The 17,848-nt window shown below is 35.8% G+C and overlaps 1 protein-coding gene across 1 annotated transcript in view; it reads right to left on the reverse strand.

Moving 5' to 3' along the window:
- ERICH6 (glutamate rich 6) overlaps positions 1-17,848 on the reverse strand; it is a 39,304-nt gene that overhangs the window by 20,098 nt on the left and 1,358 nt on the right. Inside the window, exons 2-9 of the mRNA XM_023519982.1 lie at positions 15,015-15,091; positions 9,088-9,150; positions 8,745-8,800; positions 8,531-8,647; positions 5,791-5,904; positions 4,668-4,825; positions 4,155-4,225; positions 3,139-3,284 (exon numbers count right to left, since the gene is read on the reverse strand). Of these exons, the coding sequence (XP_023375750.1) occupies positions 3,139-3,284; positions 4,155-4,225; positions 4,668-4,825; positions 5,791-5,889 (474 nt within the window). The 5' untranslated portion in view covers positions 5,890-5,904; positions 8,531-8,647; positions 8,745-8,800; positions 9,088-9,150; positions 15,015-15,091. The remainder of the gene's footprint in view (positions 1-3,138; positions 3,285-4,154; positions 4,226-4,667; positions 4,826-5,790; positions 5,905-8,530; positions 8,648-8,744; positions 8,801-9,087; positions 9,151-15,014; positions 15,092-17,848) is intronic.

The following is a 17,848-nucleotide window of genomic DNA, read 5'->3' on the forward strand; positions in this document are numbered from 1 at the left end:
ATATGGATACCTGATTGTCCCAGCACTATGTATTAAAAAGATATTCTTTCTCTAATATTGTGCAGTGCCACTGCTGTGACATAAATCAGATGTTTACGCATGAGTCTGATTCTGGACTCTTTATTCTTCATCATGGCTTTCTTCGTTTATCCTGCCCTAACACTACACTGTCTTAATTACTCTATTTTGTAATGTCTTAATGCCTGGTAGAGCATATTCCCCAGCCTTCTTCCACAAGAATGTCTTGGCTATTCTAGATTTTTATATTTCCATGTAAATTTTAGAATCAACTTGTCGAGACTGCCCTTCTCTCAGTACACACAAACATACAATTTTGTTAGAATTTGAAATTTGGGGATAATGTCATCTTTAAAATATAATCTTCTAATCCATGAACAAATTTACTAAATGAGTTGTTCAAATATTCTAGTTTATTATTGCTCTTTTTGGTGGGGTCGAATAGTCCTCTCAATTATTGACATTTTGCTTTATGTATTTTTAAGCTATGTTAATATGGGAAAAATATTTTGTAGTATTATATCTTCCCGGTGGATTAAAATTTTTATCATTATGAAGTGATCCTCTTTATCTCTAGAAGTGTTCTTTAATGTTTTCACGATGTATCATTTTTATCTATTTATATTTAATCTTTTTGTATCCTTATATGTTAGATGTGTCTCTTATAAACAGTATGTGGTTGAATTTTTTCTTTTTAAAAAATTGACAGTTTTTGTCTATTAATTGGAGTATTTAGTCTATTTACATATAGTTACCGACATTCCTTGGTGTTTTCTATTTGACTCCTGTTACCTGTTTTTCTTTTTCCCTTATCCTTTCTTATCTTTTAGGGGGGTATTTAAAATAAATTATTCTGTTTTTTACTCTACCTCTACAAGCTAGATAGTTATACTGTCTACTTCTGTTATCTTTCTGGCTACTCTAGAAATTTCAGCGAGCAAATAATTTATCTGAAGCTAAGCTATATATTAGCCCTTCTCTCAAATGAAGGACTTTAGAACACTGTAACTGCATTTAGCTTTTTCAAAATCATGTGCTATTTTGTCATGCATTTTTATTCTATACTGTTTTTGAAACTCCACAGCCATTATTATTATTACTGCCACTGCTGTTGTTATTATTGTTTTATTGGCCAAGTTTTAGTTTTATCCATATATACCGCATACCACTTTTTTTGCTCTTCATCTTTCTTGAATCTCAGACCATCCAACTACACAAAAAAACATTCTTTAGAATTTCCTTTATTGAGGGGCTGCTAGTGACAAACTCTCTTTGCTTTTGCCAATGTCTTTTGGGGGTACGTTTTCTTGAAAGTTATTTTAACTGGTTATAGACTTCTAGAGTGACCTAATTTTCTTTGAGCACGTTGAAGAAATCCCACTGCTATCTGGCTTCCAGTGCTGCTGTTGGGAGGTCATCTTAAGGTCTTACTGTTCTCCTTTAAATATAAATGGAACTTCTTGTTTTCTCTCTGCTTTTAAGTTTGTCTTTTTGTCTTTGTTGTTCTGCAATTTCACTATGAAGTGTCTAGAATTTTTTTAAAAATTCATCCTGCTTGGGATTCATTGTGCTTATTAAATGTGTAGATAAGTCTCTTTTATAAGTTCTAGAAAATTATCATCCATTACCTCTTTAAATACTGCCTCTGCCTGATTATCTTTTTCCCCACCTTCTGGGATTTGGAATAAATACATTTTAGTCCTCTCCCCCCATTTTATTTTCATATCATACACCCTCTTCTGTATTCCTTGCCTTTTTGCATCCCCATAGTGAATTTTGATAATTTTTTAACTTTTCCCCCACATCATTAGTTCTCTCTTTAGTTAGAGCTAATCTGCATTTAACTCTAATCTTTAAAATTTTTAATATCAAGTGTTGTGTTTTTCTGAGTTCATTTTCTTTCTTTTCAAACCTGTCATGTCACTATATAGTTTTCTGTTCCCTCTATATGTCTTCAAGCTGATCTTTTATTTTCATAAACATAGCTAGATTACTTTAATTTTCAAAGTTTTTGCAGGTCTTTTATTATTGGATATTATTCTTCTGGACTTTCCACTGTGGTGTTGAGCTGCTTTGTGTTCTTGATTCTTTTTTGTGTGCTGGTAATTGAACTTTAAAAATAATTTATAAAAGTAATTTGAGGCTGAATGACCTTCCTCCAGATAGAATTTGGATTTGATTTTGTCAGGCACCTCAGTTCACTGCCATCTCTTAAATTCTATGTCACCCAAGAAAAATAAACCTGGTCTCAGTAATTTAATTTCTAGGACTCTGTTCTGAGGAATTACACTTATATAAAAGTAAATTTATAAGAAAAAGATATTCAAAGCAATGTTATTTAGTGCAGCAAAAAATATTGTTAATAACCTGTTTGTCCAATAATGGGAATGGATAGATAAACTATATGAAAAAGCACATAGATATTAAAATGATGTTAATATAAGCTATATGATAATCTATATTATCATGGAACATATTTTTTATAATTGAGTTTAAAAAGATAAAAATTACATATAATTGTAATGCAATTACAAGTATGTTAACAAAAACTTGTGCATAAAAAAGTTTAGAAAAATGTTGTCTAATAGAACTTTTGGTGGCTATAAAAATGTTCTATATCTGCACTGTGATTTGGTAGCCATTAGTCATACACAACTAGTTAGCACTTAAAATGTGGCTAGTGTGACTAAATTACATTTTAAATTTTAATTTAATTTTAATTATTTTAAATTTAGTCATACGTAGTAGTTGCTACTATATTGGGTAGTGCAGGTCTAGAAAATATTGAAATATTAATAATGATTTTTGGAAGCTGTTGAGACTTTTGGTGATTTCTCCCCTTCACTTTAGTTTTCAGAGAGTTCGAAATATTCCCTAATGTATAATTATCACATTTTAAATAAAAAGGCACTAATCAGCAAAATAGCCCCCTCTAAAACATATGTAAAGTACTGTTGCAAAGTTTAGTAGAAGTTAAAAGGCCAAGTCTATATCAATTCTTTTTGACAATGATTAAATGTGCCATGTAGCCAAGCTGCCATATTCATTATGACAGCTTTTGTAATTTTAGGTAAAACTGATTTTTAAAGAGTAGAAAGTAAAAAGTTACAAGCGAATTACCTTTCCACATGCTATCCTAGAATCACAGCAAATAATAGATACGTTTCTTTCGTCTAGTTGAAAATCAAGTGATCTGTCATCAGTTGTGTCTTTTTCCGGAATATCCACAGAAAGTTGATAAGAAATTGTTTTAAAGTGTTTTGAATCTATTGGGAAAAGAATCACATGAAAGTACATATATGTTTTAAATTTTCCAAAGTCCATGTTCTAAAATAAAATTTCAAACCTTATTTCAAATTCATTGATTCATAAGACATATTTTTTTTAATGAAAGAAAAATGAGGACTTTCATTAGGCTAAAGTGAGGACCTTCTTTTGTTTAAAAATGAAACTATTCCTTTGTTAAAAAATGATACTTTTCATTAAGTGGGATTTTATGACATTAGATTTAGTAGGAAACAGTTGATGACTATCAAGGAACTTTATACCAAAGATTCAGTTAAAAAACAACAAAAATACATCTTTTCTAACTATCTTTTCAGTAGCTGAGTGGTGGAGGAAGAGCCTGATGTTCAGAAAGATTAAGTAATTTACTCAAAATCAGACAGCCTAAAAGGAGAAAAGCCAGTATATAAATCCAGAACTTCTGATTCTAAAATCAGTTCTCCTTCAGCTGTACCAGCACTGTGACTGTACTGGCCAGATGACTGGTGAAACCCATACATGAAAAATGGAATCTGATTTAGTTTTGGCAGATTTTGCATACCCCAGCTTGAAAACAAAATGGAATACGTGCTTAATAAAACAAGAAACAATGAACTCAGAAGCTCTTTGCAGTTATCTGCAAAGTACTCTATAGATATTGCTAATTTATTTCAATTAATAATGAGATGAAGATTAAAAACTTCAAAGCCAGATGACTTAAAACACCAGATTTTGTGAGCCATTTTGACTGATGCATTTACTATAATGAAAAGGTTAAATATTCTTTTTTAAATGCTAATTTTAGTTCTCAGTCAAACATTTGAGCTTTCTGAGGTACAATTGATCTATAATAGCAGCGTCGATGAACTCACCTTCTTCAAAGAAACTAGTCTGTTCATTTGTTATTATTGTCAAATGTTTGGCCATTTTTCGCTCCTGTTTTCTACAAAATAAAAAAAAAAAGATGTATAAATCTGAAATGCGTTTCAAGCTTAAAACAGTAAACTACAAATTTTAACTGTTTAAATGCCATCCCTGGTTGTTTTTATCTGTTATTACTTGTGAATTCAGTCATTTAATCAGAGTACGTGGGTCTCTACTCTGTTTAGTGGACAAATTTCTCCAACATAGTAATTCTGACTTGCCCTGAGAATTTGGGATTAGTAAATTTCTACTTTAAATCAGTGAGTTGACTGAGTTTCAGGGAGCTTCTGAATCTCTAACAGCCACCAGGAACTGTAATAAGTTTGCTCTGGCCAATTTTTATTTCTTCACTGGGAATACATCTTCGAAATTATATATTCTGAAAAACAAGGTTCATTTTACAAAAAGCTCTCTAATTAAGTGGGCCTATCTTAATTTCGATATCAAAGGCTCGATGTTACCTCTGCAGGGCTTTTTCCCTTGCTTTGAGTCTATCAACTTCACTGCCGTAAGCTGCATGAGGTTTGATGGAGATTAATTCAGTTTTAGTGCTTTGGATTTTTTTATTTTCATCATAGATGTAGTCAGTCAGATTTTGGAAATAATTACAACAGGGGGTCTGAAAAACAAAGCAGTCATTTTCATCTCATCAATCCTAGATTAAGATTATTAGAGGGGTAAAAAAATAAAAAATGGCTAAAGGGGTTTGGATAACAATCTAGCATAACTTTTTGGGGGGTAACAGATTCATTTACCATAGAATCCACCCACTTACAAGTCAGTGGTTTTTAGTGTATTCAGAGTTGTACAACATTCACTACAATCAATTTTAGAACATGAAACCTGTACCCATTAACAGTTACTCCCTATCCTCCTCTCCTCCCAATCCTGGCAACCACTAATTTATTTTCTGTCTCTTTAGATTTGCCTATTCTATGCAGTTCATATAAATGGAATCATACAATATTTGGTACTCTGTGACTGGCTTCTTTCACTTAGCATAATGTTTTCAAGGTTAATCTATATTGTAGCATGTATTAGTATTTCAATTCTTTTTCTGGCTGAATAATATTTGATTTTATGGATACACGACCATTTATTTGCCCATTCATCAGCTGAAGGGCATTGGACTGTTTTCACCTTTTGGCTGTTATAAATTATGCTGCTGTGAACATTAGCGTACAAGATTTTTTGTGTGGACATACGTTGTCAATTTTCTTGGGTATGTACCTAGGAATAGAATTGCTGGATTATATGGTAATTGTATATTTAACTTTTGGAGGAACTACCGGACTGTTTCCCAAAGCAACTGCACCATTTTATATTCCCCCTCAGCAGTGTACAAGGGTCCCGGTTTCTCTACATCCTTGCCGACACTTGCTATCATCTGTCTCTTTGATTATAGCCACCCTAGTGGGTGTGGAATGGTATGCCACTGTGGTTATGATTTGTGTTTCCCCAACGGCTAACACATGACTTTTAAGGATGTCAATGCAGGAGGAAGATTAAGTAGAAAATACTATATATGTTTAAAAGTGGTATTTAAAAATAATGCTTTCCTCAGTTAACTGCTTTAGAACTTACATGTTCTATAGGTTCAGAGCTACTGTTGTCAGAGTAAATATCCATATCGGAAAGAAATATTCTTAGATCGCTCCCACAAAATTCACACTTGGGCAACATCTCCTCCTCTTCTTCCTTCAGAGAGGAAGGGAAAAAAATGAAGACATGCCCACAACAGCCTGAGAGCAACAGGAGCCAGGGCTCTGGGCAGGACCGGTAGATGTCCAGTAGGAGAGCAGTGTTGGGAGGGATATGCAAATCTACTTGAGAACCCTTCTCAGACACCCTGAGACTCCCAGAAATAGTTGGTGGGAATCTTTCATGGGGTGGAGATCCTATACTAGAAGGCACCAAGCTAGCAAGATCCATATATTTTAGTAATGAAAGAACACTTCTGTTTAAGAGCTGGTGAGGAATGAGGAGGCTGAGGTGGTATTTGAGGGCCTCTATATGGTGCAGTTCACTAGAGCACAGCTGATTCCATTAAAAGCTATATGGGTCCTTGGGGTGCCCCCCCCCCAGTGTAAGATGAAATTTGCAGAAGTAACTGTTGAGTCTCTTGTTGGGGGTTTGGGGGTGATGTACAGTGTGTAACTAGATGCAAGAGACAGAGGATAACACATACCAGATTTAGGCCAATGGTCTAAGGAGCCTGAATACCATAAATTCTTTTAAGACTGTCAGGTAAGAAAAAGGCTTGATATTATTATGTAGGCCACCATTTACAATGGTCAACTTTCTAAAATAAATTAGAGTCCTTTCTCAAGGGAAAGGTTTCTCGAGGTTGAGGCTCTAAATTCTCCGGCATGGGCTATGGAGGTAATTCAGGAGACCGGGGGAGCAAAAGGGAGACCTGGAGTTAGGGGCTCAGGTGACTCAGTGAAGGGTTGATGCACTATGGCCATGCTGGTGATCTGAGGTCATGACGATGAGTAGCCAAGCCTTACCACTGGACTCCAGGATAAGACCCAGATTGTGACTTGCAGGTATCGAATCGTGGCATCTGTATTTGCCATAGAGACTATCCTCCAGGATTGGCAAAGTGGTCACCGTGGGGCCAAAGGGCAACTGAGGTGTCCAATGTAGCCAGGGATTCACCACCCTACAGTAATGTCCGATATCTTTAGGCCATTGAAACTACACAATACTACTATAGCTGAAAGCAGAATATTCCAAGGTGGGGTGGGGTAGTAAAGCCTTGTAATAGAGAGATGGTGGTGAAAAGTCTAGGATGGTTACCAAATGGTAGAGCAGCGCAGAACGAGATCTTGACAATGCCAGTCCACCTACAACCTGTTCCATACAAGTGTTCAGCCTGTGGTCACTTTACCCTTTTGCCTGGGATGAAGCAAGGTGAAGATGCTTTGAAAGACCATGAGTGGGTGGTAATCTGCACCTGAAAAAGGAACGACTGGAGAGGACAGCTGGCGAGCCAGCTGCTGCTGCCCCTGAATTAAGCTAGTGTTAAAGCCCCATCTCAGAGGACCTGAAAAGTCTGTCTGAAGAGCAGGAGTACCCAGCCTTGCCCAGGTGCCAGTCCAGGGACAACTCACTGGAAGAAAGGCCACAGGCCTTCCTCATGTTCGGGCCCATCTCTGGCTGTCAGGGGAAGAAAACTCAAGAAACTCCCCTGGATTCAAGCCTTTAGTGGTTCAGAAAAAGGAAGATGCTATGTTTGAATAAAGAATTTCGACCCGAAGAGTATACAGGGTGACCATAAAGTTTAGAAACCTGGGCAAATAGAAACAGTAAATATTGATTGACATTTGATTACAATATATCTAATATGGTGCCCCTCATTAGAACTGCACAGTTCAATATGCTGCTCAAATGGCAATGAACACATCAGTGAAGCAAGCAGCCCCTACACATGCATCTGCAACATGTTGTCTCACATGATTGGTCTGTTGGTTTCAATAAATAAGCCTGCACCTTTTGTACACCCAGAAGAATCAAAGGGGTTCTGATCTCGGGGGACATGCAGCTCTCCCCACATGGACATAACATACAAGTTTGGAAATCATCATTCTACTAATTATTCCCTCACTGCTGCGGTGAAGCAGGGTGGTATGCCAGCCTGTTGGAATTTCTAATTTGACCTTTCCCTGGCCTAGGAAGCACCGGCATCAATCAGTCACATAACATGATCAGACATGGCAAATCTATATTTTACTAGTGTTTCTAGGCTTTATGGCCACTGTTAGGAGTTGAATTGTGTTCCCCCAAAAGACACATTGAAGTCCTAACCCCTGGTACCTGTGAATGCAGCCTTATTTAAAATGAGGTCTTTGCAGAGGTAATCAAGTTTAGATAAGGTCATTAGGGTGGACCCTAATCCAAAAAGACTGGTGTCCTTGGAGAAGAGACACAGATACAATTAGAACACCAGGACAACTGAAGCAGAGGTTGGAATGATATAGCTGCAAGCCAGGGAATAAGGACTGATGACCACAGCCCGAAGCCAGAAGAGACAAGGAAGGGTTCTGTCCTATGGGCTGAACTTGCTGATGCCTTGGTTTTGGACTTCTAACCTTCAGAACTGTGAGACAATAAGTTTTCGTCACTTCAAGTGCCTTGGTTTGTGGTGCTTTGTTACAGCGGCCCAAGGAAACTAACACAGCCACCCTGTCTCAGTGCTATTTCAAGTAAATATACTTTTTGCCTGTTTTTTCTTTTAAAGTATGTTCATTATCTTTTGTGCAAATCATCATGTGGCTTTTCACATCATTAATTAGAGTAAAAAAGAATGAATTAAAATCACCTTGAAGGTAATGCCTAAATTGGAACTCTCTTGTTTGAATGCCAGAATGGTTGGTGGCCCAGCGCTGGGTAAAGTTCTCAAAGAAGGTTCAAACAGTGTTAGGAAGTCTTCCTTGAACTAAATTTTAAAAAGAGAGAGAGAGAATATTGAAGGCTGAATACCCGATTTTTACCACGAGCACAGTGTACTAGTCAGACTGATAAACATTTCTTACCTCCAGCTCACATAAAATATTTAGTTTTGGCTCTTCTGGATTAATTACCCATTTTTCTGAAGAGACAAGGAGAGATTTAGAAGGAATGTTTAAAACCTTTGTGCAGCATATCTCATTTTCTCTAGTTTGGAGATCCTAGCCCATCTCACTCACACACACACACACACGCACGCACGCACACACTGTTAAAATTCCCTGAAACTCTATCTTTTCACACCTTTCTTGAATATATTATTAGAGGAGGGCTTTACTAAAGGGTAGGGGGACCATTCAATTTAAGGTTGGTTCCCTAATGGCAGTGTGCCTTTGTCAGCAGAGGGGATGACTCCAAACATCTATTCACCTCTTAACTTAGAAGCCAGATTTTCATGTTCACTTTCTTTCCTTACGGAGGATGTTCTCTTCCCTGTAAAAAGAGTATACATTTGTCATTAATCCTTATAAAGTAGAAAATAAGTTTAAAAGAAAATATGCCTGTTGGAAAAATAAGTACCCTTATTGTGTTTATCTTTTTTTTTTTGCCTTTTTCCAAATAACATTTTAACAACAATAGGAAACAAACAGAAAATTTACCACTCTAATGCATCACCTTTAAAAATGTTTCTGTTCCTTTCCAGTCCTAGAATACTAAGTTGATGCATATTTTATTGATTATAACATGTTTTGCAGACCCTGTTGTTTTCTGCTTCTCTTAAGTACTAGTTTATCTATTTTATGTCTGTTATTCTAAAAGAGATTTTTCAAGTAGACAGGTACTTGGGGGAATGGGGTAGGGTGGGGTTCCAGTTCAACACAGTGAACTAAACTACAAGGATTATTTCCTCCACATACTAAAAGTGGTGAAGGCGGCCATCAACACAACAGCAAACAGCAACTTCGAATAAATGTCTAGAATTTTAAGCAGATAGGATTGGGATGATGAAAAACCAATCAGAACAACCTACAATGGGACAGAGGTAAAGAGAGGAGACTGACCCATTTTCCCAGCAGAGCCAGGGATACCAAGGACTACTGCTGGGGAAAGAGACAGGCTTCAGAAGATGACCCACTTCCTATGTGGAGTATCTGGAAAAATTTTAAATATGTTTTAAGCATTCTGCCCAATAGAAATGCAAGCACATGTACAGTAAGTCCTCACTTAAGTTATTAACTGGTTCTGTGGCTATGAGTGAAATGATGTATAACAAAATTGATTTTAGTATAGGCTAGTTGATATACGAGATAATTTCCTATGGTATCTCATCAACATAATAATGAAATGACGTTACTCAATGACCTGCTATATTAAAAATGAATGCACAAAGATTTTCATTAAGACATTATTTGCTATTGGGAAGAACTCATAAAACCAAACCAAACCAAACCAAAACCACCTTGAAATATCTAGGAATCAGATTTATCACATAAGTCACAATAACTGTATATATGAGAATACTGTGTGGTCATTTTAAAGAATTTGATCAGTCTTCCCTGACATGGAAAGATGTCCATGACACACTAAGTAAAAAAAATTAAAAAGAGATAAAACTGCTATTATTCACAGGAAATGTAATTTTGTAGTAGACTTTCAACTGACAAACTGTTAGAACTAATAAGAAGGTCAGAGCAAGAAAGGCAGAGATACAAGATTAGTACCTAGAAATCAATAGTTTCACTCTACTGTGATGATAATCAATTAGAAAATATAATAGAAAAAACATTCTAATTGTTATATCAATTAAAAAAAGTACAGTGTATCTAGGAATAAGCTAATAAGACCTGCATATGAGTCCTCTATGAAAAAAAAAAAAAACTATAAAGGAAGATCCCCTCAAAATGGACAGGTACACTGTTGCTAAAACAATCAAAGAAGGCAGGAATTGGAGGTGGCTCCCATGCCTTGGTAGCCCATGTCAGCAAACTGAAACCTAAACCAGAGTCAGTTCCTGTAAAGGCCTCTGGATTAAGAAGAATAGCCAATCACAAATGGCCAACCATGCTCCCCCAAATCATGTAACCTCTTAAGCTATAGCCGATCAAATAATTTTCTTGCTTTGTTCTCGCATCTTCTCTATAAAAATCTCTCCCTTAGGTCTTGTCAGTGTGGAGAGCCCCTAAACACTTCTGGTCTAGCACTGCACAATTCAAATTGATACTTGTTCAAATAAACTTTTGAAAATGCCTCAGTTGATCTTTTAACACTGCCCAACAAGATCAAAGAATGCACTTATCAAATTCCATTGAAAAATCCCATCAGGATTACACCGACTATATAGAGTAATTTGGTAATAATTAACCACTTTTTAATATTTGGCCTATTTTTACGCTAGGTCGCATCACTCCTTTTGTGCAAACAAGTGAATTCCTACTTCATTCCCACTGAAAAAGATTTGGTCCTCATTGTCTCTTTGACTTGGCCCCTACGGTTCTCCTCTTTACTTACTCCACACCAGCCACACTAGCTACCTCCTTGTTCTAGAAGGAGGCGCTTGCTGCTTCCTGTGCCTGGAACACTCTGCACCCCCAGAGATGGTTGTGGTTCAGCCTGTCACCTCCTTGAGGTCTTTGCTCAAATATTTCAGCTTCTCAGTGAAGATTTCCCTGAGCATCGTGTGTAAGCTACCACCCCACATTTTTCACCCCTTTACTTGCTTGATTTTTCTCCTTAGCATTTACATCACCTGACATATTACATATTTACTTATTTTGTGTATTATTTATCTCACCATTACCCCCACCACCCACACTTTAATACAAGATCATTGAGACAGGGGTGTTGTTTGTTTTGTACTTTGCTGTTTCCCTGAACAGAGCTTGGCCTATGATGTGTGCTTTGGCACATGGTAGGTGCTCAACAAGCATCTGATGAACAAGAGACATAACACAAAACAAATGCAAAACTTGAAAGGAAAGGCTATTCATAAAGATTACTTCTGAGGACTATATTGGGATAAGTTTAAATTTAAATTTTTACATTATATATTTCTTAATGGTTTGTCACTTAAAAACAGCGTGCGTGTTCTATAATAAAAAATAAAGATATGTATCAAAATATAATGGCGGATTATTTCTTGATGTGTACATAAATGCTACCATTTATTAAAGACTAAGTGCCAAGGAATTTAAAAATTTAATCTCATTTTGGTCTTTACAACAATCCTGTAAAAGCAGTATTATTATGGCCAACACATGAAGAAACAAACTGAACAAGGTTAAGTAACTTGCCCCATCACCATAATGCGTGTGTGGGGTCTGGGATTCCAACCTAGATCTACTGGCCACCTATGCCGTGTCCTTTCCAATGTGCCATCCCATCTCCCAGCAAAAGCTAAATCGAACTACTCACCAGACCACTTTCTGTAAGACAAGTTTTGAAGCCAACTTTCTTCTGTTTGTACTGATATTGGGGTTCCTTGATACAAACTGTGATAGATCATCCCAAAATTTAGACAAAATGTTAGTTTTTGAGTATACCTCTATAGTTCTTAGTTCTTCTAAATATAGTACATTTAACAACTAAGTAACAAATATACATAGATTCTATTCTCTTTGAAACACTTTCTTTTATTTTTATCTCTTCAGTGCAGTCAGGCGCAGTGTGTTTGCATCATGTCTATTCTTTGGAAAGTACTCCTTCCTAAATCCCAGAGGCTCCCAATACCACATTATTTCCCTTGGGGAGTAAATTATTCCTACTCTATCTGTGCATGTATGCTGGTGGTGGTGGCGGCGGTGGCAGTGCTGGTGTGTGTGTTTAAATATTTCCTTGACTTTAAATGAGAGCATAGTGTTCATTTTAAATAGCTTAAAATAATCCAAATTTTTTGGAAAAGGCTGAAGTCAAATGCATTGTAATTAAACAATCTGTATTCTTTCTACCAGCAGTTTAAAAAAACTAGTTAAAATGACTACAACTAGTTAAAAGCAAAAGTAACTGTTGCTTTTCAAATTCCTTTGCCTCTTTGAATTTCATTTTCTGTAATAATTTGCTGCATCTTCTAAATGTATCAAACAAAATTTTTCCAAATAATTTAGTCAATTTTAGGATTGTCCCTTTTCTACATTTCTCTGTTCTCTTATGTCTCCACCTTCTTTTTTTGATGCTTTGTTCCTTGGCATATTGTATCAGTGGGGTGTTTTGTTTTAATTTTGAAATGACTGCGTCCTATAATGGGTAAAGAAGTCCTCTGCTGAAGTCACCTGTAGAATTCTCTAGAGGAGTTCTGTTTATCTAACCTCCCAGAGAAACAAGTTATAGAGACCAAGAGTGCAGGGACATTGAAGAGCAATCCCTAGACAACATTTAATGATTGGGTTTTTTCCCAATGCAACAATTAACAAAATCAGTACACCATTCATTTACGTCTCTTTGCCTTCCTTAAACCAACACCAAAGATTATTTCTGTGTCAAGATGGAAGACGACCTAGGATAAGAAAGTTAACACGTTCTGAGAACTTACTGTGTGGTAGTACATACATAAAGTTGCTTTCTCACATTATTTCATTTATCTTTGCAAAAGCCAATCAAGGCAGGTATTAGTATCCCTTTCTACAGACAAGGAAACTGAGGGAACCTCTCAGAAATCACATGTGGCACATTCATCTGCTGCTAAAGTTTGCCCCATTTTCAGCCAGAATAGCCAAAGGGCAATTAAAAATAGAAATTGAGCCAAGATTGGTTGCATTTTTATAACTTTTTAGACAGATTTCCTTAAAAACACAATCTTACCAAATTTACCATATGAGTCCTCTATGAAAAAAAAAAAACTATAAAGGAAGATCCCCCTCAAAATGGACAGGTACACTGTTGCTAAAACAATCAAAGAAGGCAGGAATTGGAGGTGGCTCCCATGCCTTGGTAGCCCATGTCAGCAAACTGAAACCTAAACCAGAGTCAGTTCCTGTAAAGGCCTCTGGATTAAGAAGAATAGCCAATCACAAATGGCCAACCATGCTCCCCCAAATCATGTAACCTCTTAAGCTATAGCCGATCAAATAATTTTCTTGCTTTGTTCTCGCATCTTCTCTATAAAAATCTCTCCCTTAGGTCTTGTCAGTGTGGAGAGCCCCTAAACACTTCTGGTCTAGCACTGCACAATTCAAATTGATACTTGTTCAAATAAACTTTTGAAAATGCCTCAGTTGATCTTTTAACACTGCCCAACAAGATCAAAGAATGCACTTATCAAATTCCATTGAAAAATCCCATCAGGATTACACCGACTATATAGAGTAATTTGGTAATAATTAACCACTTTTTAATATTTGGCCTATTTTTACGCTAGGTCGCATCACTCCTTTTGTGCAAACAAGTGAATTCCTACTTCATTCCCACTGAAAAAGATTTGGTCCTCATTGTCTCTTTGACTTGGCCCCTACGGTTCTCCTCTTTACTTACTCCACACCAGCCACACTAGCTACCTCCTTGTTCTAGAAGGAGGCGCTTGCTGCTTCCTGTGCCTGGAACACTCTGCACCCCCAGAGATGGTTGTGGTTCAGCCTGTCACCTCCTTGAGGTCTTTGCTCAAATATTTCAGCTTCTCAGTGAAGATTTCCCTGAGCATCGTGTGTAAGCTACCACCCCACATTTTTCACCCCTTTACTTGCTTGATTTTTCTCCTTAGCATTTACATCACCTGACATATTACATATTTACTTATTTTGTGTATTATTTATCTCACCATTACCCCCACCACCCACAAGATCATTGAGACAGGGGTGTTGTTTGTTTTGTACTTTGCTGTTTCCCTGAACAGAGCTTGGCCTATGATGTGTGCTTTGGCACATGGTAGGTGCTCAACAAGCATCTGATGAACAAGAGACATAACACAAAACAAATGCAAAACTTGAAAGGAAAGGCTATTCATAAAGATTACTTCTGAGGACTATATTGGGATAAGTTTAAATTTAAATTTTTACATTATATATTTCTTAATGGTTTGTCACTTAAAAACAGCGTGCGTGTTCTATAATAAAAAATAAAGATATGTATCAAAATATAATGGCGGATTATTTCTTGATGTGTACATAAATGCTACCATTTATTAAAGACTAAGTGCCAAGGAATTTAAAAATTTAATCTCATTTTGGTCTTTACAACAATCCTGTAAAAGCAGTATTATTATGGCCAACACATGAAGAAACAAACTGAACAAGGTTAAGTAACTTGCCCCATCACCATAATGCGTGTGTGGGGTCTGGGATTCCAACCTAGATCTACTGGCCACCTATGCCGTGTCCTTTCCAATGTGCCATCCCATCTCCCAGCAAAAGCTAAATCGAACTACTCACCAGACCACTTTCTGTAAGACAAGTTTTGAAGCCAACTTTCTTCTGTTTGTACTGATATTGGGGTTCCTTGATACAAACTGTGATAGATCATCCCAAAATTTAGACAAAATGTTAGTTTTTGAGTATACCTCTATAGTTCTTAGTTCTTCTAAATATAGTACATTTAACAACTAAGTAACAAATATACATAGATTCTATTCTCTTTGAAACACTTTCTTTTATTTTTATCTCTTCAGTGCAGTCAGGCGCAGTGTGTTTGCATCATGTCTATTCTTTGGAAAGTACTCCTTCCTAAATCCCAGAGGCTCCCAATACCACATTATTTCCCTTGGGGAGTAAATTATTCCTACTCTATCTGTGCATGTATGCTGGTGGTGGTGGCGGCGGTGGCAGTGCTGGTGTGTGTGTTTAAATATTTCCTTGACTTTAAATGAGAGCATAGTGTTCATTTTAAATAGCTTAAAATAATCCAAATTTTTTGGAAAAGGCTGAAGTCAAATGCATTGTAATTAAACAATCTGTATTCTTTCTACCAGCAGTTTAAAAAAACTAGTTAAAATGACTACAACTAGTTAAAAGCAAAAGTAACTGTTGCTTTTCAAATTCCTTTGCCTCTTTGAATTTCATTTTCTGTAATAATTTGCTGCATCTTCTAAATGTATCAAACAAAATTTTTCCAAATAATTTAGTCAATTTTAGGATTGTCCCTTTTCTACATTTCTCTGTTCTCTTATGTCTCCACCTTCTTTTTTTGATGCTTTGTTCCTTGGCATATTGTATCAGTGGGGTGTTTTGTTTTAATTTTGAAACGACTGCGTCCTATAATGGGTAAAGAAGTCCTCTGCTGAAGTCACCTGTAGAATTCTCTAGAGGAGTTCTGTTTATCTAACCTCCCAGAGAAACAAGTTATAGAGACCAAGAGTGCAGGGACATTGAAGAGCAATCCCTAGACAACATTTAATGATTGGGTTTTTTCCCAATGCAACAATTAACAAAATCAGTACACCATTCATTTACGTCTCTTTGCCTTCCTTAAACCAACACCAAAGATTATTTCTGTGTCAAGATGGAAGACGACCTAGGATAAGAAAGTTAACACGTTCTGAGAACTTACTGTGTGGTAGTACATACATAAAGTTGCTTTCTCACATTATTTCATTTATCTTTGCAAAAGCCAATTAAGGCAGGTATTAGTATCCCTTTCTACAGACAAGGAAACTGAGGGAACCTCTCAGAAATCACATGTGGCACATTCATCTGCTGCTAAAGTTTGCCCCATTTTCAACCAGAATAGCCAAAGGGCAATTAAAAATAGAAATTTAGCCAAGATTGGTTGCATTTTTATAACTTTTTAGACAGATTTCCTTAAAAACACAATCTTACCAAATTTACCAGAGAATGTTTTGAAATATAAAAGAAGTATCTTCTTAGGAAGATTTGAGAGGAGATTAAGAATTTCATCTAGGAAAGAGAAGTTCCCATATAGGAAATCTGGGTCAAGCTGGAACCTGAGCCCACAATTCTGCCCTTTCTGAGATAACAAATACTTAAGAACAAACAAGCAAAAATTAGCCGTGGAAAACAAGAAAGAGTGGGCAGCCTGCCTGAGGCGGGTTTTACGTCTGAAAGAACAGAGCATAGTATGAGGTTATTTAGGACTTGCCAAGTTTTACGAACACAGGATTTCATTTTCTTGTGCATAAATCCAATCACATTATTAGATTCTAGGAATGAATTTATGAGTATTGTTTAATAGTTTTCAATTTTTAGAATCAACCTGTACCCAAAGCACTAAGAGTTAATTATTATTATAAAGCATACAAATATAACAAAGCTTGGCAAAGTAATATGACTTTATATAAATATATAACTTTTAATAGTTTGTTATATACTTCATTGTTAATTGGGAGAGGAAAGGGTGAGAGGAGAGATAGAAGTAGAAATGAATTTATGAGTATTGTTTAATAGTTTTCAATTTTTAGAATCAACCTGTACCCAAAGCGCTAAGAGTTAATTATTATTATAAAGCATACAAATATAACAAAGCTTGGCAAAGTAATATGACTTTATATAAATATATAACTTTTAATAGTTTGTTATATACTTCATTGTTAATTGGGAGAGGAAAGGGTGAGAGGAGAGATAGAAGTAGAAATGAATTTATGAGTATTGTTTAATAGTTTTCAATTTTTAGAATCAACCTGTACCCAAAGCGCTAAGAGTTAATTATTATTATAAAGCATACAAATATAACAAAGCTTGGCAAAGTAATATGACTTTATATAAATATATAACTTTTAATAGTTTGTTATATACTTCATTGTTAATTGGGAGAGGAAAGGGTGAGAGGAGAGATAGAAGTAGAAATGAATTTATGAGTATTGTTTAATAGTTTTCAATTTTTAGAATCAACCTGTACCCAAAGCGCTAAGAGTTAATTATTATTATAAAGCATACAAATATAACAAAGCTTGGCAAAGTAATATGACTTTATATAAATATATAACTTTTAATAGTTTGTTATATACTTCATTGTTAATTGGGAGAGGAAAGGGTGAGAGGAGAGATAGAAGTAGAAATGAATTTATGAGTATTGTTTAATAGTTTTCAATTTTTAGAATCAACCTGTACCCAAAGCGCTAAGAGTTAATTATTATTATAAAGCATACAAATATAACAAAGCTTGGCAAAGTAATATGACTTTATATAAATATATAACTTTTAATAGTTTGTTATATACTTCATTGTTAATTGGGAGAGGAAAGGGTGAGAGGAGAGATAGAAGTAGAAATGAATTTATGAGTATTGTTTAATAGTTTTCAATTTTTAGAATC

This window comes from Pteropus vampyrus, unplaced genomic scaffold, assembly GCF_000151845.1.
Source record: "Pteropus vampyrus isolate Shadow unplaced genomic scaffold, Pvam_2.0 Scaffold242, whole genome shotgun sequence".
Taxonomy (NCBI): Eukaryota; Metazoa; Chordata; class Mammalia; order Chiroptera; family Pteropodidae; genus Pteropus; species Pteropus vampyrus.